Here is a 22,874-nt window from a genome sequence, read left to right on the forward strand (position 1 = left end):
AGCGGGGTGCTGGGGGTGAGGACCCGAGTGGGGGTTGTGGGCGGGGCTGGGAGCCGGGGCGGGGCGGGGCGGGGCTGAGAGTAGGTGGGCGGGGCTGGGGTTGAGCGTCTGGGCGGGGACGCGCCGTGGGCTGGGGTCCGGGCGCAGGAGGGGAGCGTGCCGCGGGCGGGGCGAGGTCCAGGTGGGCGGGGTCGGGGCGGGACCCGGTTCTGGGCTGTGGGCGGAGTCGGGGCTGGGGTCCGGGCAGGGGGCGTGGCGAGGGCTGGCCCGCCTCTCCCGCGCGGGGCTCGGCGCACGCTGGGCTCACCGCTCTGGGGCGGGTGCCTGGCGGAGCGAACCCAGGCGCGCAAGACTCCGCGCTGCCCCTCGGGCGCGGGTGGGAAACCGGCCCTTCCACACCTGCGGCGACCTCGTGCTCGGCGGGACCCGGCGCGGCACCTGTGGCTGCGCCCTGTGCGCTCCCCGGGTCATGGCGCACGTGGAGGTGGCGGCTCCGAGGGCCGGCCTCGGCCGCCTGTGAGCTGGGGGCCGGAGGAGGGACCCGTCGCGGCGCCGCGGGCACGATGCCTTTCCTTCCGGAGGCGGCGGCGGCGGCGGCGGCGGGGCGCGCAGTGGCTCTGACCCTGGTGCTGCTGCTCCCCTCCGTGCCAGCGGGCGCCAGCGCCCTGCTCCGCCTGCAACCCAGCATGTGAGTAGCGGGAGCGGGAGGGCTGGCGGGACGTCCGGAGGCCTGGTTCCTTGGGCGGCTTTGTTCCTGGGGCCCTGAGGAGCAGTGAGCTCCTTGCCTTAACCGGGGAGGGGGAGGTTAAGAGACGAGGGTCAGGGGTTGGGGGCGCTTCTGTGGCAGGGCCACCGCGCCTCTCCCTTTCCCCTTCCTCCTCTGCCTTAGCTCTGCATCGTGGGTTTGCACGTGGAGGCAGAATCTGCACTCCCGCGGAGGTGAGGGGATCTGGGCAAGTTCTGGCCAGGGAGCTTGGCGAAGGCAGAAAGGAAGCAGCCTGTGCCCACTTCCTTCCAAAGCCCGTCTCCTGGGGCCTGGGGGCCTGGGGGCCTGGGCCGCCTGCGCAGGGGCGGGCTGTGCCCAGACTGGGGGCCGCTTGGGGTTGGTTTCTGTGTTCAGTACGACGGCTCTGGGAGAAGAAATTCAGTGCCAGAATGGGCAGGAAGAGAGGGTCAGGGAGCCAGCCGAGATGAATTTAATTTTGAAAGCTGATTCCCCAACGGGCCGTTTAGCAGTCTCTCTTAAACAGCAAATTGATCCTTGTGGTGGCCTCAGAGGAAAACTGGTGAGAAGTGAGCGGGTCTGAAGGAGGAGGGGTTGGGGGAAGAGGCTGCTGGCGGCCCCCACCCCCGCACTCCCCCAGGGTGCTGGGCCCGGAACCTGCAGTGCTTGGAGAGGCAGCAGAGGGGCAGTGAGGGGCCCAGGCCGCGGCTGGGGCTTCCTGTGCAGGGCTCCCTAGCGGGCCTGGTGCACCTGGCTGTACAGCGGGAAAGGACAGACTTCCAGGCAGAGCTGGGGAGGGGGCGAGCCCATGCCCCCAGACCCCTCAGCCTGGGTCTTGCATTCCTCCAAGAAGGAAGATTTCCCGTGGCCTTTTCAAAGGAGCGTGGTATGGGGGCCCGTGTCCCGACCTGGCGTGACTTCTGCCCAACGCTGCTCTGTGCTGGGATCCCAGTGAGTTTAGTTTGTTCAGGGCAAGCTGGGGCCTCAGGAGGGGTGATTACAGTGGCACTCAGCACTCAGCCCGCCTGCCCTTCACATGGTTGGCTGGGGACATCCAGGGGCCCAGGCTCCTGGGAACCCCAGGGTGCTGGCCAGGGCGGACAGCTGCTCTGCCGGTGAGGGTGGAGGGCTCTGCTCCTAGGAGGGGCTTCTGCGCCGGTGCCCTTGTGGAGAGGAGAGCACGGGTCGCCCCTCCCTGGCGCAGGGAGTGAGCCTGTGCTGTGAGGTCAGCCTGCTCACCGAGGGCTCTGGCAGTCCTCGAGCCAGTCTGGGAAGGGCTTTCCAACCAGCTGCTGGTGGGTTGCCCCGGAGGCCAGTCTTCCTGCTGCACAAAGCCTCCTTTCCACCCCCACCCCTTCAAATCCTCCGCCCACCGCCCCTCCTTTGTGGGGAGCCTCCCGCTCGCAGGGGCATAGCCCCTCCACTCTCAGCTTGCCCACTTGTGTTGAGTTCCGTGCTGCTGGTGCACACACCCGCCAGTCCTGTCTGTAAGCCCCTGGCGCCTGCCCGCCTGGGCCTGCAGGGGGGCATGGTGGGCGCTGCTGGCTGGCTGACCCAGTAGGGGCGCTCTTCTGCTTCACCACAGGGAGGTCTGTTGGGCTGTGGAGCATCCTGTAGCTTGTTCTGAACAGAAAGGAGGCAGGAGCCGGTGGGCTCCTGGAGGTGCCGCAACTGTCTCCTTGCTCCCTGAAGCCCAGAGGGGCAGGGGACGGGGCCCAGAGAGCCGCGAGCGTCCCAGAAAGTGCTTTGTCCTCGAAGGTCCTGTCCCTGTGCCGCTCTTCCCTTCCCAGGCATCCCCCGACTCCTTGGCCGATTGGAGACGTCCATGGGGCCTCTGGGAGGCAAAGAGAGAGGGTGCTCTAAGGGAGGCGCTGCTGCCTGGCAGCCCCAGGTGCTCCGGGGGCCTTTGTGGACCTGAGTGATCTGGCTGGTCCTTTGGCTCCCGCTGGCTAACATGTCCAGGTTCAAAACCAACACTTCTTTATTTAATTATTTGTCTCTGAAGTGAATTTCTGTGGCCCTGGAAAAATGGCCAGTCCTTCTCCCTGGGGCCTGGACTGACTGCTGACCACAGGCAATGCTGGCCCAAGGCTTCCGGCTGGGCTGTGGGGACAGCGTCTGGGAACAGGGAGGACTGACCAGCCTCTGTCCGAGGCTGCCTGGCTTGGAGGAGACGTCTGCTCACGGGCTCTGCTTTTCCCGGGGCCGGAGTCCCTGCTGGGCAGCTGTGCTTCGGGGTCAGCTCATTATATCGAGCCCTCTCATCCAGGCCCTCCAAGCTCAAGTCGCCTCTTGCAAGTAACTGTTGGACCCACTGGCCCTGAGGGCTAGACTGGGCTCCATTCGCTGAGGCTAAGTCTTCCTCTGGCTGTCTGGGGGAACTGTCCTCACCAGTCAAGGAGTCTGAAGGCTGAACTGTACCTTCAGTGGCCTGTGGGCAGCTATCAGGAGGCTCTCTGGGGCCGAGGCTGTGGTGGATGAGGGCAGGGCAGGGGTGGGGGCATGCCTGTGGCCAACCGCCTTGTGCCAGGCCCTGCGTTTGGGGCTGCTCCATGTCGCGATCCACTGTCCATTTGTCAGGCAGGGGAACCCGGGGATCTGGGAGTGACCTGCCCAGTGCACGGCATCCTCGGGGCCCCAGGGCTGGACCTGGGCTCCCCAGCTGCAGAGCCCCGAGCTTCCCCCAACACCTGCTGTGCCCAGGCCAGGGGATCTGCGTTCAGAGGCTGACCATGGGTGTAAACACAGAGCCTGTAAAAGCAGATGTGACGGAGATGCTTCTCAGTAACCCAGCCCCTCTTCCGGACGAGGGCACGTGCAGCCAGGCCTCCCCCTCTGTGCCAGGCCGGCTGCCCCTGCCTCCCTGCCTGGTTTTCCTACCCTCACCTCCTCGTCCTCGTGCCTTGTTCTTGGGGCCCAGGGCCCACCCTGGAGAGACACAACTCACGCCCACCCTCACCTCCAGCTCCAGGTGAAGGCCCTCAGCCTCCAGGAGCCTCGCTCTGCCTGGGGAGCAGGTGGCCTGACAGCTGGGATCAGCACCCCTCTGACCAAGCTGCGCTCCCTTGGTGGTTGGGCAGCTGCCTGCTGCTGACGGGAGGAGGATCCAGCTTCAGGAACAGAGGGGCCTGAGGACTCACTCCTGCCATGGTCGGAGTCTTCACTGCGCTCTCCTTCCTCCTGCGTGGGGTGCCGGTCAGGCCGCTTGGTCCCCTCCGTGGCCCTCCCTCCCCCCATCCCACTTCCTCCATCCTTCCAGATGGAAAAGCCAGCTGAGCTTGTGCTTCTGAGGGGCCGGAAACTTCCCAGAGGAGAAAATCATTCCAGCGCTCGCCCCTCCTCCCTTTAATCGCCCAGGTCTGGGGCTCACAGCGTTTCAGGGACGTGGAGAGAGCGGTCCAGTCAGCGGGAAAACCTGCCGTCCGGGGAGCCGGGCAGCCCTGCAGGCCTTGGGGAGGAGTCCTCGGGGACCAGAGTCACACAGGTGTCTTGTGGGGTGGGGACAGGCAGGCGGCGGACGGGGGAGTGAGCAGGGCAGATGTTCCGGAAGGGCATCTGTGTGGCCTTGCCGTTGTCATCTCGTGGGTCAGCGGCAGCCCCCATGGCCGAGGTTTGAGGAGGGCCAGGAAGGAAAAGCGGGCCCTTCACAAGAGCGTCCTCAGGCCGCCTGGGGTTTTCTGCCACGCGCCATGTGGGGTGTTGCTCCTCCTGCAGCCCCCTGAGATGAAGGACCTCTGGGATCTGTGGCATCCCCTCCCCGAGGCCCTGAGGCTGGCATCCTGCGCACTGAGCTGGGTCAGCTTACGGGAGTGGTGGGGACATCCCAGGGCTGTGGGGCCCCAGGACCCAGAAACACAGGGATTTTCTTTGAGCCAAAGGGGAGCCAGGGTCCTGACACAGGTGGTCTCATGTCAGGATCCCTAGAGGTGCCTGCTGCCCCATTTACGGGTGCTGAAGCCAGGGCTCAGAGAGGGTCAGTGACTTTGTCCAGGCTGCACAGCGGGCCGCAGGCCTGGGCGGCTGGTTCTAGAGCCCGGGTTTGTCATCTCCACCTTCAGACAGGGATAGAGGGCTCACAGGCCGTCCATGGCTCGGGGGAGTTTCAGGGTCAGGCTGGGCCTGCAGCCAAGATGCTCCATCGGGCCTGGACCCTCCCCGCCCCTCCCCCACCGCCTGCGGGCAGAGAGCCTGGATGCTGGCACGACTGGGCACAGGTGGGGGCCAGAGAAATGGAGCAGAAATGGTGTGGCACCTGCAGCAGCTCACTTGGGCCTGATTTCAGTTCGCAAGTGATGGCGGTTTCCCACTGTGGCCGCTGCTGGGGGCCCTCGGAGCTCACCCACCCCGGCCGACGGGAGCCTCTTCCATTCAGGCTCGTTGAACCCTCAGGACGACCTGCGAGGCCCATGCTGAGTCCTTGCCCTCTGGGCGGGCACACGAGGCTCAGAGAGGTTCGCTGGCTGGTGTCTCATGCTTGCGCCCCAGCTCGGGGCACCTCTGGAGCAGGGCGGGCTGTGGCGAGAGGACGCGGGGAGCAGAGTCAGATGGATTCAGGCCGAGTTGTCACTGTCCCTGCAGATCCCAGTCCCCCGTCTGAGGGGCAGCGGGCTCCGTGTTGTGGGGAGTTGGGAGGTTGGAGGATCGCCCCGGCCGCGCGGCCCTCGCCATGGGGAGGCTGGGACGCGGGCCTATGAGTCCTTTTCCCCTGGGCGCCTGCACCCTCCAGCCCAGGCCTGCTGCCGGCCTGCGCTGCGCACCGGGCTGGGTGCCCCGCTGTGGGGCCCGCCTTGGGTCTGGACCCCACCCAGATGACTGGACGCCCCAGGGCATGCGTGCAGAAGCAGCTGGTGTTGGCGACAGGGCCTGACCGTCTGTCCTCTGTCCCAGGCCCCACGTGTGTGCCGAGCGGGAGCTGACCCTGGTGGGCCACCGCCAGCCCTGCGTGCGGGCCTTCAGCAGGACAGTGCCTGTGTGGAAGCCGGGCTGTGGGCTGCAGGCCTGGTGCGTCGGCCTGGAACGAAGGTATGTGCTGGAGTCCCCAGGTCCCGTGTGGGAGGGGCTTTGCTCACAGCCGGAGCGGCACTGATGACTGGCCAGTTGTGGCGGAGGGGATGGTGTGGCCGGGCAAGGGCTGTCCCGGTCTCAGGGCCACCGGCAACCGCCCCCTGCTGGAGCTCCCCATCTGGGGGCAAGGCCTCTGGCACCGCCCTAGGGGCGTGGCCACCAGGGGGCTATGGCCAGGCCGAACACTCCTGCTCAGTGGGCACCTGGGTCTCTGTGGGTGGAGGAGGACCCCGTAGGAAGGGGGGCTCTGAGGAAAGGAGGGGACGCCGTGGCAGGGACGGGACCTGCAGGGAGGGAGAAAATGGGATGAGGTCCCACTGGAGGCCACTGCTGCCTGACTCAAGCCTGTGTGAGACCTCTGTTGCTCAAGTTTTATTTCAAAATCAGACGTAGGGAGTGCCTCTGCATACCTATCTCTTTTTATAGACACAGGTTCTGGAATCTGCCTGATTGCAAAGGGGTAGGGGCCTCCCCGATGAGGAGGGCTTCCGTAGCTGTGGGAGGGGGTGGGGCAGAGTCCCCGAGCGGGCTGTGGTGTCCACGCTCTTGGCCAGGTCTTGGGGCGTGACCTGCTGGGCCTGCCCCCCGGGGGCCGGGGGGCGGCCTGCATTTTCAGCGTTCGTCCTCTGTAGGATCCCTACGTGTTCAGGACAGAGAGAGGAGGGGCAGTTAGGTCTCACAGTGGTTCTCAACCGGGGGTGATTTGTCACCGTCCCTAGGGACCTCGCAGTGTCCGAAGAGTCTGGGCTGTGAAACATGAGCTGGGAGGAGGGGGCTCTCGCTAGCTAGCAGGTTGCAGCAAGGACGGCCCCTCGACCACAAAGGTCCCACCCCAGCGTCAGAGGGAGGCTGGGCCGTGCTGGCAGCGAGAAGTCTCCCCCATCCTTTCCCCAGAGATGGGCATCTTGCGGTCTGCCCTTCCCGGCTCCGCACCTGCGTGGTTGTCTGTGCACCTACAAAACGGGAAGCGGGTTGTGTCGGCTGCGCCCCCTCCCCCAACAACTTGTGGTGACAGGGCACTATTTTGGAAGCAGCCGGAGCCCTTGGTCCCTGGGCTGGAGAGCAGGGTGGGCGGCCGTGCTGGGGGAGGGGGCCCTTGGACTGGACGTCAGACTGGTTCTCTGGTGCTGGCCTCCAGGCTGTCCTGGCCAGGGCGGGGGCTGGTTCCCAAGGTGGCTGGCGCCTCAGCTTCCTGGCAAGGTGTCCGGGCCCTGGCGGGGACGGTCTGACTGCTGGTCTGCCCGGCTCTGGGCTGGAGCCGGGGTCTCCCGGCCTCCGTTGCTGGCCTGCCCCTGCTCATCCTTTAAGACCCCACGGAGGCTTCCGCTTCCCCACGAAGCCCGCCCTGAGCCCCCGCCCGCCCTCCCTCTTGGCCAGACCAGCATCCAGCCCTCCTCGGTCCACGTCCCTTCTCTCAGCCTCTTGGGAGCCTGTAGACCCTCCCAGCCCAAAGCCCTCGGGGCCCAGTCTGTTTGCCTGAGTGCTCAGTGCCTGTGAGCAGGTGGAGGTGGCGAGGCCCCAGCATCCCACGTGCTCCAGAAACACAGGAGCCACGCCACCTTCCTGCCCCCACGGGCGCCTGCCCTCGGCCCTCGGGCACTGGCCCTCGGCCCAGCTGCTGGGCGGGGGAGGCTGGCCCACCCACTTGCCCACGGCAGCTGAGGCCCTGCGGGCTGAGGAGCTGCAGGCGAGAGGTAGCAAGCTTGTCCCACCACAGTCCCACCACAGCCCAGCCTCGCCAGTGCGGGGTCCCGCTCCGTCCGCTGCGCAGATGGGAGACCCCTTCTCTCGCAAGCTCCCATGGGCGGCCAGCAGGCTTGGGCTGAGCCTCACTCTGGGGTCAGAACTTGTCCAAACCTCAGTCTCCCCCCGTGCGGAGCAGGGTGCCAGGCCTGAACTGCGGCTGGGGGAGGACTCTTGAGCAGTCGTGGCTGGGCCACACACGTGGCTGCCACGTGGCAGCTGCCATGTCTCCTGCAGCCGTGGTGACTCCTGTGTCTGCTTTCGGGCTGGTGGGCCTGTGGTGTGGCCCTGGTGGGGGCATGTGGGGTGACACGGGGCTCGTCCCTGGCCCAGAACAGGCGAGGCTGTGATGCCACCTGAGAGGCCGGATGAGGAGGGTGTCCAGGGGCATTTCCTCGAGGGGCCCACCAGCACAGGCTGCCCTCAAAGACCATGGGCCCTGGGAGGCTGGGGAGGAAGGAAGGAGGGAGCAGGGGGGAGGGAGAGGATGCTCAGATCCCAGAGCCCATGCCTCCCACCAGGCCCCTCCCCCGGCTCCCGCTGCCCTGGGGCCTGGGCTCCGGGGGGCTGCACAAGGTGGAGGAGTGAGCACCAGCCTGGTACCCGTGCCCCCCTGTCCACCCCGGCCCTGTGGTCAGGACTTGTGTGAGCTGTCCTACGTGATCTGTCCCCTGTGAGCTGTGTCCTGTGTGAGCCATGTCCCATGTGACTGTCCCACGTGCGGTGTCCTGGGACTACCCCTGTGGGCTGTGTCCCGTGTGACTGTCCCCTGTGAGCTGTGTCCTGTGTGAGCCATGTCCCGTGTGATGTCCCACAAGAGGGGTCCCATATGAATTGCAGGGGGCGAGGGCTGGCTTGTGGGGGCAGTGGGGACAAGGGCTGACTGGCTGTCTCCCAGGGTCGCTCACACTGGGGAGGCTGGCGGACGGGCCCGGTTGGCCCCGGCCTCCCGTGACCAGGAGGAGCAGCACGTAGCCCAGGGAGAGGATAAATATTTACAGTGGAAGCGCCCGAACACGTCTGCGCTGCCGGACACTGTCCGCCGCTGGGGTCGGTTTCTCTCCGGGCAGGTGGATTCATGTCCTGCCAAAGCGGCGTTGTGCAGACGCCCCCAGCTGCTCCCACGCGGTGCACGGTCAGGCACTGGTGCTTCCAGGAAGTGGCCCAGGTTTGTGTGTGTGTCCAGGTCCCTGGGTGGCCCCAGACTTCCTGCTGGGAAGAGCAGGTGAGGGGGTGTTCCGCTCCCTGGAGACCGCAGCCCAGGCCCTCGCCGCTCCCGGGGTCTCAAGGGCCCTTGATCCAGTGGGCTGGGCCCCGCCACTGACGCTTCAGACGGCAGCGGGGTGGGGATGCTGTGCCCTTGTGGCCGCAGGGTGGCCCCGGTCATCCCCTCCCTCTCTTCCTGGGACTCCACTCTCTCTGTCCCTCTCCCTACCTCCTGCCCCCCTCCTCCCCATGACCAGCCTGTCGCTGTAAATACCAGGGCCTCCCAGCCGTGGACCTGACGGCCTGAGTGAGCCTGGTCCGGTATTAATCTCCTGTTGCTGCTGTGACAAATTATGACAAGCCGGGCGGCTTAGAACAGCAGGGATTCACTCTCTCACGGTCTGGAGGCCAGACGTTTGAGACCAGGGTGCGGGCAGGGGTGGTTCCCTCTGGGTGCTCCCGGCCTCTCCCCTGCTCCTGGTGGCGACCGGCCATCCTGGGTGGTCCTGGGCTTGTGGCTGCATCACCCAGTCTCTGCCTCTGTTGTCTCATGGCCTCGCCCTCTGTCTGTGTTCGCAGTTCCCTCTTCTTACAAGGACAGCGGTCACTGGAGTAGGCCCGCCCAAACCAGTATGGTGGTCTCATCTTAACTTAATAACATCTGCCGACACCTTATTTCTAAACAAGGCCACGTTTACTGGTTTTGGGTAGGCACGGATGTGGGGGACACTGCTCGGCCAGCACAAGCAGTGAGAGACACAGGGCTGGGGCAGGCAGGGGGCGGTGAGCCGTCGTCTTCCTGAGCATCACCAGCTGGGGGGTGGGGGCGGCTGTCTGCACGGAGGTGGGAAGGAGGGGGGTCGGCGGGGCGGCTCCCCAGGGAGTGTTGGCCTTGGGTTGTTGTAGCCTGCTCTCTGAAGAAGCTGAACCAGAGCTTTCAGGAGGAACAGAGACCCATCCAAAATCTGAGGCCCAGCTGAAGAGAAGCAGGGACACAGGAGCCCTGGGGTTGGGGTGCAGCTAGAAAAGGAGGGGGTTGGGGGTGGGGGGCCATCTGAGGCCTGAGTAGGACTGGGGCACCCTCTACCCCCGCCCTGGCTTCTGCTCCAGGTTCATGGTTGCAGGATGAGTCCGGGGCTGGGGGAGCCAGCTCCTCACCAGCTGGTCTGCCAAGACTGCCCACCCTGGGGGCTGGAGATGCCAGGAGAAGCAGGAGGTGGGGCTGGACTGGCAGAGGGTGGCCCTGAGTGGCTGGGGCACACGTGGTCGGGGGCAGTCTGTGGATTTGGGGGGGAGGCAGACAGGAGGCCCTTTCCCCTCTGCATGAGGCTGTCTCTGTCTGGCGTGGGCACCACCTCCCTATGGCCACTCCCTGTGCCAGGCCCCAGGCTGCTCAGATTTGTTTGCCTACCCCCAGCTCCTGGATGAGGCTCTGCCTCCCTCTGCTCAGCCCTTGTGAGCTTGCACCTGTCCCGTCCGAGCAGGAACCGGCCTTGGGCCAAGGCAACCCTGGCCTCCGGGTTGCCCTCCTCCAGGAAGCCCTCCCGCCTGCTCCCTTCTGACTTCAGTATCATGTGCTGAGCGCACTCGGGTCATCCTGCTGCTGCCCAAAAACGCTTCAGCCCCATCGGCCTATCTCCCCAGTTCAGCCCTGTGCTCCTCGGTGGGGGAAGCGGCCCCTCCTCGCGGATGCTCCCGGACTGGCCCACTGCCTGCCTCCTGGTGCCCTGGTGGGCTGAGAGCCTGGGGCATGGCTGCCCAGCGCTCGGCCCACTTGGCTCATTCCAGGAGCCACTCTGAGTCTGACCCCCAGACCCTTGTAGACTGGCCTGGTGATAAGGGCCGAATTTGGGGCACAATGCCCGCCCTGAAGCTGGCTCAGAGCTGGGGCCACCATGGGGGTAGTGACGGAACGGGTGGCAGGTTCCCCTGTTGCTGGTGCCAGGTTGGCCGGCCACCCCCGTGGCCCCGCGTGCTCGCAGTGCAGCCTTGGGCGCAGACCTTCCGCCCACCTCCGTGCTCAGCTGGGAAGTGGGAGCCGTCCGAGGATCAGCCTGGGGGACGCCGAATGCAGCGGGCAGAAATGCCTCGAGCCTGGTCCCTCGACAGTAATGCTGGCTTCTCTGTTCTCTCCTAGAACCGTCTACTACACCGGCTACAGGCACGTGTACAGCATGGAGGCCCAGACCGTGTTCAGGTGCTGCCCCGGGTGGAGCCAGCAGCCTGGAGACCGGGGCTGCCTCTCCCGTGAGTGCCCGCCAGCCCCGCCCCTCCCTGGCCCCGCTGGCCCCGCTGGCACTGCGTCCTCCCCCTCCCGGCTGCCTGCTCCTCTTAGTGGAACTTCTCACGGCTCAGGAAAGACTTCAGGGCCACTCACTCAGCCCCTCTGCTGGCCAGAGGCTGTTTAAAGGAAATGAGAACAGAAAGAAGAAACACTGACTCCTTTGGTGCTGATGCCTGAGAGCGAGCTGGGGCCGGGGGGGGGGCTGTGTGCTCGTGCCTGGGGGCCTGGCGCCCGGAAGGGGTCCCAGGGCGGCCCCAGGGCTGTGTGTTGGTTGAGTTTGGTTTGGGGTCAGGGTCCTGGAGCGCGAAGCCCTCGGTCCCCTGCCCCGCGTGCCCACGCCCACGCGCCTGCTCCCCGGTCCTTCTGCCGCTTTGCCCTCCTGCCTGGGCTTGTGCGGAGAGAGAACCGCTGCCTCTCTGTGCTGCCCTGGGCCTCAGTCTCCTGGTCTGCTGAATGGAGCGTCAGCCGCTGCCTCCCTCAGAGGGGGGGGGCCCTGGCGGACGTGGGAGGGAGGGGCAGCCTCTGTTCCAGACAGGGAGGCCGAGGCTCTGAGATGGGGGCCAGAACCCGGCTCTGGTCCTCGTGGGCGGCTGTGAAGCCTCTGCTTTGCAGAAGAAGGGGCCGCTGCCTGGAGTCTGGCTGCAGGCGGTGTTTGGGAAGGGCTCCCGGCCCCCGGGTGTGGGCACAGGCGGGCCAGCAGCTGAAGCCGGCTGGGCAGCAGGAGTCAGCGTCCTTCCCTGGGGAGGCTGGCCCGGAGGTCGGCGTCCCCTGAGTCAGTGACGCGGCACCCCGTGATGTGGCACCCCGTGGCGTGAGGTCAGGGCCGGGCTGCGGTGCGGGGGGTGGCTGGGGCCACCGCTCCCCACATCGGGGATTCACCGCAGGCCGACCGTTCGGGGACTGGAACAGGAACCGGGCTTCAGGGCCGTGTCCCAGCCTGTCTCACCCGCCCCGGGGCTGACCACAGGCTGCCCTCCGTGAACTCCAGCAGGAAAAGGGGAGAAGTTGAGGATGTGGCGGTGTTTGTCCAGGAGGGGAAATGAGTAATTCTCTCCAGGAAGGGAGGTGGAGGGGAGAGGACAAGGACTGCCGCGGAGGGACGGCGGGGGTGGGGGGACGAGGGGATGCCGGCCGCCGGCCCCTGGGGTGGTGGAGTCCAGCTCTGACAGCCACCCTTCTGTCTGCATCTCTGAGCACAGGACTGACCTGTGCTCTGGCGTCTGGGAAGATGAGGGGTCCGAGGAGGGGTGCAGCACAGACCAGGCTGAAGCCCCGGGTCTGTGCTGTGAGCGGCTCTCCAGGCCCAGGGCGGCTCCAGCAGTCCGTGAAGCCACTGGGGCGGGAGAAGGGCTGGCGCTGAGGCTCCCACTGGGTTTGTGGGGAAGGGCATGGCCTCTCATGCCCCAGAAGGGACACGGCGCCCCAGCATGTGGCTGCTGGGAGGGGGGTGGCCCTCTGGGCTGGGCTTCCCGGGCAGCGGGGGAGGGGAGTGGGCATCTTTCGTGCTGGGCGGGGGGCCAGGTGCAGACCGAGGTTTGCTCAGCAGCGTTCCCATGATTGTCGTCCACTCTGCACCCCTGAGCTGGGGTCTGGTGGTCCTTGGTGTCACCGGTGTCTCGGAGTGACCATCCCAGGGTTGCTTGGGGGCAGCGGGATGGCCACCAGCCAGCCAGACTCTGGGAAGCCCACTGTGGAGACAGGTCCAAGGGCTGGCTTCTCAGGATCAGGACGCCAATGCTGGGACGGGTCCGCAGCGCCAAGGGCTGTGACAGTGTCCCCCCCGAGTCTAGTACTAGGACTGTCCTGTAGCTCTGCCTGTGCCGGTGGTCGGGAAGGGTGGGGTGGCTCTGCCTTGGCCTGGCTGGCTGGCGGGCGGGGGTCAGTGTTGTGTGACGGGTGGGCGGGTGGGGCCTGAGCCAAGCCCGGTGCCCTTTGTCAGCTCGGGGGAGGGGAGCGGGGGCAGCCTGGGCCGGGCAGCTGGCTGGGGCAGGGCTGGGGCGGTGGGGAGATGGGGGAGGGTCTTGGCTGTGGGGCCAGGCCCCGGGGTCCCAGTCGTCGCCTCAGCCGGGGGACAGGGACGAGGTCCTCACGTGCATGCCAACCGCTAGGCTTTGGCTCTCTTGGTTGTTGGGTTTCAAATGCGCGTTTTTAGGGCAGGATTTACTTATTCATGTATCTAGCTTTTGTCTGGTTGTTTGAATGGTCAGGAAAAGCCCTGTGATCTGGCCTCCCGGGACAGCCACTTGCCCCCCCCCCCCCCCGCATCTGGGTCACCAGCATGTGAAGGAGGAGGGGAGGGGGCGCACACGGGCAGGGTGTGATCCTGCCCCCCGGGGACGTGGGGGAGCCGGCGCCGGCTCGTTTCTTCTTTCAGTGTTCGTGGTTTCACTCATTCATTCGTTCAGTTTTGCTCAGCTGCCCCCGGGCACTGGGGATTCGGGGGCGCTGGGCAGGGCAGCACCTGCTCGTGGGGCGCTCAGTTCTGGTTGGGAGGCTGGCTGCTGGCAGACGCCGCAGTGACACTGATATGACGAGGGCATGACGGAGCACAGAGCCACCAGAGCAACGGCCTGAGGATGGACAGGCCAGGCTAGTCCTGGGGGCGGGGTGGGCACTGGGGGTGTGTGGGGAGCTGCCCGGAGCCGGAGCAGGAGGAAGTGGGGGGCAGGGAGGAAGGAAGGGAGGTGGGAGCTGAGGGGAGCCCTGTCCGGGGAACGTGGGTGGCCAGGGAGGGGAGGCTCAGCTGCCCCTCGGCTGGGGAGCGGGCCGCACGTCATAGCTGAGCCCTTGGACTCATTCAGCCTTGCAGCCGCTCAGGGCTGGCTTCCCAGCTCGTGTGGAGCCAGAGCCTTCTGGAAGCCCTGCTGTGCATGTCCTCCCTCGGGGGCACTGGGGGCAGGTGCAGGACTGCATTAAGCAGCTGTCTTGGGGTGGGGACCTTGGGGTCCCAGCAAGTGCTGGAGCCCCCGGCCCCGAGATCCTGAGGGTGAGCAGGGAGGATGGTGACACAGGGAAGGGCCCCCCTCCTGCAGAGGGTCCCTGGGGGCAGCTCCTCTGGCTCTGCCTCCGCCCTCCCCCTTTCTCACCCTCTGCCCCTTTCCTCGTTTCTCCGCTGTCCCCCTAGCCCTCTCCAGCACCTTCCCTCATCCCCGTCCAGGCTCTCTGCAGTCCAGGGCCCCTGAGAAGTGACCAGGCTGGGGCAGGGCAGGACAGCCTGTGAGCACTGCCACCTGCAGGCCCAGCCCCTCTCCGCTGGCCATGGGAAAATGTCTCCACTTGGATGTGGCCTTGAAATGCGGCCGTGAGAGAAGGGTGGGGGCTCCTAACGGTGCTGGGACCCCTCCGAGGCCCTCAGGCAGCATGGGTGACCCAGAGGCGACCAGAAAGAAGAAGTGCTGTCTGGACGGGGTGCCTGATGACTGGGCCTGCCCCGGGCACACGTGTGTCCCTGGGGCAGCTGGGCTCAGCCCCTGCTGCCACTGGGGGTGTCGGTCCTCCTGCTCTGCGTATCTCCGAGTTCCACGACCATCCCAGTCAGGTGGCAGATTTGCCTGGACTCTCCTGATACTTCAGCCCCAGTCGCCCGGGGCCTGGCTTCCCCTTATCAAAGTGGGGGCCTGAGTGCACGGATGAGGTGCCTGGCCTGGAGCAGCTCAAGTCCCCAGACTCCACGCATGCGGACCCTGGGATGGGATGGGTGCTGGGGAGACCGTCTGTGGCTCCGTCTCTAACTCTCCCTGCGTGGGCTGGGCTCAGTCCGTCTGAGGGTCCCTTGGAGGAGGCACAGGGTGGAGTGGCAGGGCCCAAGTTGTGTCAGGGGCTGTACAGGGGGTCTCCTGGGGATGTTGCAGGACTTCTCAGAGCCTTTAATGTGCCACTGTGCACTGCAGATTTCCTGACACAGATTGTGTAGTGTTTTCCAAACTAATTCTTTCTTCAAAAAGGAAGAAAGAAAAAGAAACAGCAAAGTCACAGTAATGAAACAATGTCCCTCCAGCACGTGCTGAGAAGGGTGTAGGTGAACCATGGCCGCCGGGGCACCTGGCGCCGTTCGCGGGCCTGGGAGGGGCCGTGCGCAGGGGCTGGTTCTGCCCTGTTCTGTGGAACTCACATCTGGCGGCGGACAGGGAGGAAGGAAGGCAAGAAGAAATGCCGTGCCGGTGAGTGGGAAATACTCCAAGCAGAACGAGGCGGGAAGGGCTGAGGGGCAGGGGGTGAGGGGTGCTGGCCTACGTGGGTCTGAGGAGGCCTCTCCGTCCAGGGCGCGGGTGGCCCGTGTGACGTGAGCAGTGGGCCTTGCTTGCGCCCAGGGAAGAGAGCCCCATGGCGTGGAGAATGGAAGGTGGGGAACCGGGTGGGCTGTGCTGTTTCCCCGCCCCACGGGTCCAGGCCCGTGGGTGCAGCCCTGGGTCTGGGGGCCCCCTGCCTGCAGCCTCCGCACCTGCAGTCGGGACCCCGGGGGAGCCCCGGGTGTGGTGCCCCTGCATCCGGCTGTCGGACTAGCAGGCGGGCTCCCTTCCCTACCACCTCCTCTGCGGTCCCCTGGCACTGAGCCCGATGGATCAGGGCCTGGGGGGACAGAGCTGCAGGAAGGCGGCTGTAAGGCCTGGGGAGGGCGCCCTCGGCTTCCCTGCCGCTGAGCTTCACTCTCCTTGCCCGTTCTGGGTGCCCCACAGCCTTGCACCCAGCGTGGGAATTTGCAGGCTGGCATCCGGGCTCTCCTGTCCTCGGTGGGGACACCAATGCCCTCCGCAGCTGCTGGGGGTGGGGAGTGTCATCCTGCTGTGTCCCTAACACCCCAGGTCTTCAAACCGAGAGTCACATCCAGACCCGCCTGCCCCTGAGACCTGCACACATTTACACACCCATGTGCACACTCGTGCAGGCGGGCCCGCTGCCCACCCGGACGTGCTCACCGCCCACAGCCTCATATACACGTGTGTGTGCCTGGGTTTACTCTCATGCACGTGCACCTGCTCACACTTGCATGTGCGCTCACACACACGAGCACATGTGTATGCTCACCTGTGTACACGAGCTCATACTCACGGGAGTGCACCGGCACCCCTGCGTGTGCTTTCACTGGGACCACGACGTGGCGGGCAGCACAGGGGACGGGACATGGAGGTGCCACCGTCACCCGGAGCCCAGAGTGATCCAAGTGCCGGCAGAGCTGGGTCGAGTCCAGCCCTTCTTAAAGGTTCTAGGTGCACAGCCCCTGCCCTGCCCACTGCCTTTAGGAAGGTCGGCCTGGTGAGGGCAGAGGAGGAGGCTGTCCTGCCCAGGTCCGCCCTGCAGGGATTCTGCAGCCCAGGACGGATGCTGGGGCCTGGAGGGGGCGGTGAGTTGCTGCTGTCCTCATCCGGGTCCGTGCCCTCTCGACCTCCCGCTTCTCCAGCTGACAGAGCTCGGTCTCCCAAGTCGGGGTGGCTAGCTTGTGTCTGGACTTGCAGCGCGAAGGGGCTGTGGGAGCCGGGCCTGACTCTGGGCAGGGGAGCCTGCCCGCCTGTCTCCTGGGCCCACCTGTGTTGGGGGTACTGGTCTAGGCGCGGGGCCTCAGGGGGCTGGCCTGGAGCACTGGGCCCTTCCTGGGGCGCTTGTAGCCTGGGTGCCCGGCATGGAGCTGACACAGTGACCCACTCCCTGCAGCGAGGGGCCTGGTGGGGGGACGGGATGGAGCATGTGATTCCGGCCCGGGTCCTCAGCCAGGTTGAGTGGAAGGCCAGCAGGTTTTGGTGGCAGGAAGAGGTCAGGGGCTCAGGCCTGCTCTATCCCCTGTGCTCCCAGGGAAGTGGCCTCCCTTCCTTAGCCACTGCTGGCCATGAGGTGGGCACCGCGGTTCCCACGCCCGCCTGTGCACAGGCAGCTCTTATCAGCGGCTGGGGCGAGGCTTTTAGGAAACGCTGCCCGGCAGCATGGCCGATAAGGCAAGGGCCACTCCGGGCGCCCTCCTGCGGAGCCCACCCTGCGGTGTCTCCAGGCGGCTTGCAGGGAGGTGCCTGGGCACGTGGGCGGATGCTAACTCACAGTCTGGCCTTCAGAAGCACGTTTGGTGACCTTGGGGTGTGGGTGGGCGGTGTGCCATACCGGACAAAGGTGTCAGCAGGGTCACAAAGCTTCCCACCACGTGGTCCCGGGGGTGGGGAGGGGCAGAAGGAGCCTCCGGCACAGCCAAGCCCAGGCTCCGGGAGGTGAACTCGCAGGGGCTGGACTCAGTGCCCCAGCCCTTGGAGGGCACTCGAGTCTCCTTTCCACGGCTAGCCTGTCCTGGGACCGCGAGGCCGCAGCCGCCTCGGCCGGCGGGCTTGGGGTCTAGCCAGGCACAGGTGTGACAGGAGGAGCCTGGCATCGGGGTGCAACAGACGGTGCCTGGACGCGCGGCCCAGACCTGGGGTCTGTGCTTTCCAAATCTGCTGTCCTGAACCCAGGCCCGGCGGGGAGCACCCTCGGGACAGGACACCCCTAAGGGCCCTCCCAGCCTTTGGTTCCAGGAATAGAGGCAGACCCACCCCGCGTCACCCCAGGGAGGAGGCCGGGCCCACGTCCCTGAGCCTTGGCTCCGCCTGCAGCCCGGGGCGGAGGTGCTCCTCCCCTTCCTTCAGGTCGTGGCGCTGCCGGACGTGGGCTGCTGTGGGGCCGCACGCGCCTCCTGCTCCAGGCGGAAGCGTGGAGGGTGGATGACAATTACTTTTGACACGTGTGCGTCACCTGTGGGGAGCTGAGCCCGCATTTCTGACAACTGAGAAGCATCAGGGGACCTTGAATGTGTGTCTGCAGAACCTGGGCCGCCCTGCCCCACGGCGGCATCTGGGTAGTGGGGGGGCAGCGGGGGTCTGGGCGGGGAGGGGAGTGGATAGCGGGTACTGGTGGGGGTGGTCTTCCGGCCCCACATGACTCTCCCTGGCTTAGGCCTTGCCTCCGCCTGCCCGGGGGCTGGAGGACGTGGCCATCTGGCAGAGCAGAAGCTGTGGGCGCCTCGGCCCCTCCCTGGGGTCACCTCCACCTGCTCTTGCATTTCTTACACCTGTGGATTCAGACAGTTCGTTCCAGGGCCCTGGGGTCCTGTGGCTGCAGTCCTGGCCAAGCTGACAATGACAATGCGGGTCCCCTGGCTGCCCTCCGGCCGCCTCCCTCGCACACAGTAGGTGCTCATAAAATGTGTTAAAAAATTATCTAACGTTAAGTATAAAATACATTTGTAACTTCACCTGTTGATTGCTTTCAAGTCATTCATCCATTCTTCATTTAACACCCATGTGCGGGTTTTTATATTTTCTACTTCCAAGCGTCCCACGGGGTCTGTTTTCCTCGGCCACCCTCTTTGTGCACGTGACGCCCTTCCTTTTCTCATGGAAGGAAGCAACTCCCTCATGTGAAGCCGCAGTCTGACGCCCCTGAGCCCCGTCTCCAGGTTTTGACTGTGCTGTCACTGTCACCTGTGGCCTTTACTGAGATGCGGGCGGTGGTTTGAGCGACAGCAAGAGGGGTGGGGGGGCATCCCTGGCTCCACCGGGCCCGGGGGTGGGATCCCGCAGGGCTGGCCCACAGGTGCCCTGCAGTGGGGCCCTGTTGCTTTGAACTGGGTGCCTGTCCTGCCATGAGGGGTGTGTACCCAGTGCCACCCTGTGCCCCCCAAGCAGACCTGGGTCCCAAGTGTCCCTCGGTGGTGACCGCGTCTCCCCAGCACCCCTGCAGCCCTGGGGCCACGGGGAACCCCCTCTCGGTTTGGGGCATAGCTTGGTGCGTTTTTGCTGTGGACCTTTTCCTTTTCCATCTGCGGCGGTGCTGCCATGAGGATCCGTCCGTGCGTCCTCAGTGCCTGCCCTTCCCGCAGATAACTCTCTTGCGTCCCGCTTGGCAGACACTTGTCTGTTCACTCGTTCATTCATTCATTCAACAACATTTATCAAGCAACTTCTGAGTGTGGGCGTGTTGGGGGTGCCAAGGAACGTGCTGGTGGTGGAGACGAAGCTGGCGCCTGCTCTCGGGGGCCCAGGCCCGGGGTGGGGAAGGTTAGCTGTCGCCCCTCTCAAGGGCGCCAGGGAGGGAGACCGCAGGGTGCTGCGGGGGAACACACCAAAGAAGTGCCAACGTGTGCAGCCGACAGTAGCCAGGGCCTGGCGGGTGGACCGGGGGGTCTCTGTGCCAGGCTGATGGAAAGCCACGGGAGGGTTCTCAACCAGGGGCCCGTGATCTGTCTCCCACTGGGAAGAGTCATTGTGGCTGCAGCGTAGAGAAATAATGGGGTGAGCGGGACCAGCTAAGAGGTGTCTGCGGGGACGCCTCCAGTGGCTTCGTCTGGCACAGAGACGGAGAGGAGGGTGGCTCCAGGTCATTCGAGGTAGGGCCATTGGCCCGCTTTGGACTGGGGGCCGGGCGAGTGGTCCCATGCATGTGAGGACGGCTCCCGGGCTTCTGGCCTCAGCTGCCAGGTGGGTGGAGACACCTTTTATGCAGCCTGTGCCCTGAAATACGCGGCAGTGAGGCTTAGACGGTGCCTGACGGGCTTGTCCGTGGTCGTGTCCCACCTGGGGTGGTGCTGCAGACTAATGTCTGTCCTGGGCTCCGCGGCGGGGGCGGTCCCCTGGCCTGCGAGCCTGCTTGTCGCTGCCCACCCAGGGAGGGCATCTGCTCCATGTGCCTCGGGGGGGTCTTTATTCAGACACCCAGGGACGCTGCTGTGGGCCCGGACCACGGGATGGGGGGTGGGTCTTGTTAGGATTTTTCAGAAGCTCGTTTGCTTTCCTCTTTGTTCCAGAGTTAGGCGGGGTGGGCGGAGGGTGGAGGAGGGTACGGGATGAGGAAGAGGGCTCGTGAGGACTGGGCGCGGCTCCAGAGGAGGGACCTGATCCTGGAGAGGGCTGGGGTCCAGCCTGTGGGGGACACAGGGAGGAGCCCTGGGCCTTGGGCAGAGCACCACTCCCAGGGGAACGGGAAGAGGCAGAGGTTGCTACCCGCCCCCCAGCTCTGAAGCTGACGGTAGAGGTGGACGCAGGCAGGGTGCTGTCCAACGGACCCTCCGGTGGGCACGAAAGTGGCAGGACCTACAGAGGCTCCTGGGGGGCAGAGTCTCAGGGTGGGCTCTGGCCTGGGCACCCACTCCCCACTGCAGGGGCGGCCCGTCTCGGTGGTTTGGGGCTGAAGGTTTTCAGGACAGTGAAACCCTCCTTAAGCGGTGAAAATACCCACAGCTGGCCCCTTCTCCACACAACTGCTCAAGTCCACCAGTTTCGGGTCTTCAGCAGCTGGGATGCCGGTGCTGCACGGGCCCCTGGTTGGCCCCACGCCCGGACGTCCGTGTGTGGGTCCTTGAGCCACCATGCGGGCCTTCCTCACTCGCCTGCGGCCCCTGCTTTGTCCCCTAGCCCCTCATTCCCACCACATGTCACAAACGTCCTCAGACTGCAGGGTTTGTGGGTGTGAGTGAGCGCCAGCTGGGACCCCTGCAGGGTGGCCTGAGGGAAGGGGCCCCTCCAAGACAGGGCCAGCATCCTGGTTATGGGATAGAGAAAGGAAGAAGTTCCTGCAAAGAACCGTGTCTCCCGGTCGGGTCCTCCTGACTCCAGGCGATAAATCAGAAAGTCCTGAGCCTGGTCCCTCCTCAACTGCTGTGTGACCTGGAGCTGTGTGCTGCATGTCTCTGAGCCCTGGCTTCCTCATCAGGGCTGGTCCAGGGGCTGCTTGGACCCGTGTGCCTGGCCAGCATCCCTCCCTCAGTCTCCCACCATCTGAGATTCACTCCCTGCTCCTGGCGGGGACGCTGACAGCTATACATAAACTTGCTGGACCCGTGGGTCATGCTGGGCTCTGGGGTGCTTGGCCGGGGGTTCAGGCCACTGTTCAGAGGGTCCATTCACCCAGCAAGCACCCCTGAAGCCTTTAGACCCAGGACCTGGCCGCTGGGGTCACGAGGACAGAGGCACAGCCCACCTGCCCTGGCCTTCCCCTCCCTGTGTAGGACACGAGGGTGGTGGCTGCAGGCCAAGAAAATTGATGCTGAAGCCCTCAGGAGGCCCCCAGCCCAGCCCAGTGGGGGTCCTCGCCAGCACAAGGCTGGGACTGGACCTGCCCTTCCCACCTGGAGCCCCTGCCTCCCGGGCCAGCAGCCACCTCCTCCACAGTGCCTGGTGCTGGGAGGGTGGGGCTCAGAGCCCTAGGGCACCCCAAGGCCGTGCGTTCAGGTGTCAACACACCTGCCCTCAGCGTGGCTGGGGGCACCCCCGGGGCCCACCTGGGGGTGGGGTGTGGGGAGAGCGTCTGGGAGCGGGGAGTCTCCTCTGGAGAAGGTGGAGCAGACCAGCAGCTCGCAGCCCTGAGCCCCTGCCCGGACCCTCCCTCCTTCCCCTCCCCGAGCCCGGGGGCCTGGGCTGGTCTTGGCCCTTCTGAAGGTGAGACAGCCCGGTCCACCATTAGGGTCTTTAGCTGTGGGCTGCCCCTTCCTCCTTTCCCTGTTTCCCCCAGAAAATGCCCTGGAACATTCCTTCATAGCCCCTTGAAGTGATTTGGGGGTTCTGTCCCACCCAAACTGTGGGACAAAGCTGGGTGGGACAAGGCTGAACTGTGTGGGGAGGGCTCAGGCCCCGGTGGGGGTGGGGCGGGTGTGACCCAGGACAGAGCAGAGCTGGGCCAGAGGCCCCCCCAGGGGCCCCCAAGCGCTTACAGGGCTATGGTTTGGGGAGAGGTTTCCTGACTGCGTTGAGGGTTTTTCCGAGTCCTGTCCAGGCCTGAGGCCTCACCTTAGGGGGAGACTCTATGGAGGGGGTCCCCAGGGATTTTGTGTCCTGGTGGTGGGCTGGGAGTGCCCCCAGGCTCCTGCCCCCGCTCAAGTGTCTTCTCCTTCTCTCCACAGCCACATGCAGCGCCAGCCTCTGCTTTAACGGTGGCCGCTGTGTGCCCGACTCAGCCCAGCCGTGCCACTGTCCTCGAGGCTTCCAGGGTCCCCGCTGTCAGCACGGTGAGTGGAGCCCCTTCCAGGCACGAGGCCCCAGCCGTGGGCACAGGCTCTGCCCTGCAGGGAAGTCTCCCCCAGGCGGTGCCCCCCAGGGCCCTCTCTCTGCTCCCTGCAGCCCACCTGCGGTTGTTGGAAGGAGGGGCACCCTGCCACCCCCTTTCTCAGCGGATGCCTCTGCACCTGCGATCCTAGTCCTTAGTGCCCACTGCAAGTGGGGACCGCGGGCGTGGAGGCGGGCGCGTCCCGGGGCTCCCCGAGCTGCACCCCCACCTTGTCAGAGCCTCTCGTGTCCTTCATGTTGAAGGTTGGGGGACATCCGGGGTCCTGCCCAAGGTGACTGGTGGGGTGAACCTCACACATGCAAACTGAAGCCTGACCCACTGACAGTCACACTTCAGACACTGTCGTGTGGGGACGCTGCCAGTGGGGACAGCCTTAAAGCAGGTGCTGGGGTTGGGGGAGGGGGTGATAGAAACTTTATAAAGGAAAGTGCAGACGAATGCATGAGAAGTTGTCCAAAGAACCCCTGCAAACGTTCCTCCTGGCTGCTTGGACTTGGGGGGGAACGCGAGCGCCCCCTGCGGCTTTCTGCTTTGTCCGCAGTTTCCTCCCTGAACGCGTGGCTCCCGGGGTCCTGTTGGAACCGGGCGCAGAGCCAGGGCTGCCGTTCAGATGAAACTCTCTGGACGGCTTCCAGGGCTTTGAACTTGCTTCTGGCGGGCAGCTGGGGGCCTCTTCCAGGTGGACACCGGGCTGTACATCCTGCCATGCGCTTTAAGGCTCTGGATACCCAGCAGGCAACCGGAGGGAAGCCGGGAAACTGCGGAGAATGGAGGCCCCCTGCTTGTAGAGGAGACCCCTGCCCTCTCACCTTTTTCTGTGCCCGCCGAGAAGCTGGCTGA

At 65.6% G+C, this 22,874-nt stretch overlaps 1 protein-coding gene across 1 annotated transcript; it reads left to right on the forward strand.

Moving 5' to 3' along the window:
- The first annotated feature begins 310 nt into the window (after positions 1 to 310).
- Positions 311 to 22,874, forward strand: LOC116282866 (multiple epidermal growth factor-like domains protein 6). The gene is made up of 5 exons (XM_072975891.1): positions 311 to 688; positions 5,612 to 5,746; positions 10,875 to 10,984; positions 21,871 to 21,975; positions 22,576 to 22,874. The coding sequence occupies exons 1-5, from the start codon at positions 564 to 566 to the stop codon at positions 22,872 to 22,874; spliced, it is 774 nt and encodes a 257-aa protein (XP_072831992.1). The 5' UTR covers positions 311 to 563.

This window comes from Vicugna pacos, chromosome 13, assembly GCF_048564905.1.
Source record: "Vicugna pacos chromosome 13, VicPac4, whole genome shotgun sequence".
Lineage (NCBI taxonomy): Eukaryota > Metazoa > Chordata > Mammalia > Artiodactyla > Camelidae > Vicugna > Vicugna pacos.

Bases quoted from the DNA above. Each gene is read 5' to 3' on its own strand.
- LOC116282866 (XM_072975891.1), top strand. From the start codon at position 564: ATGCCTTTCCTTCCGGAGGCGGCGGCGGCGGCGGCGGCGGGGCGCGCA. The intron at 5,747-10,874 runs GTATGTGCTGGA...GTTCTCTCCTAG, and splicing joins TGCGTCGGCCTGGAACGAAG to AACCGTCTACTACACCGGCT. The intron at 10,985-21,870 runs GTGAGTGCCCGC...TTCTCTCCACAG, and splicing joins AGACCGGGGCTGCCTCTCCC to CCACATGCAGCGCCAGCCTC.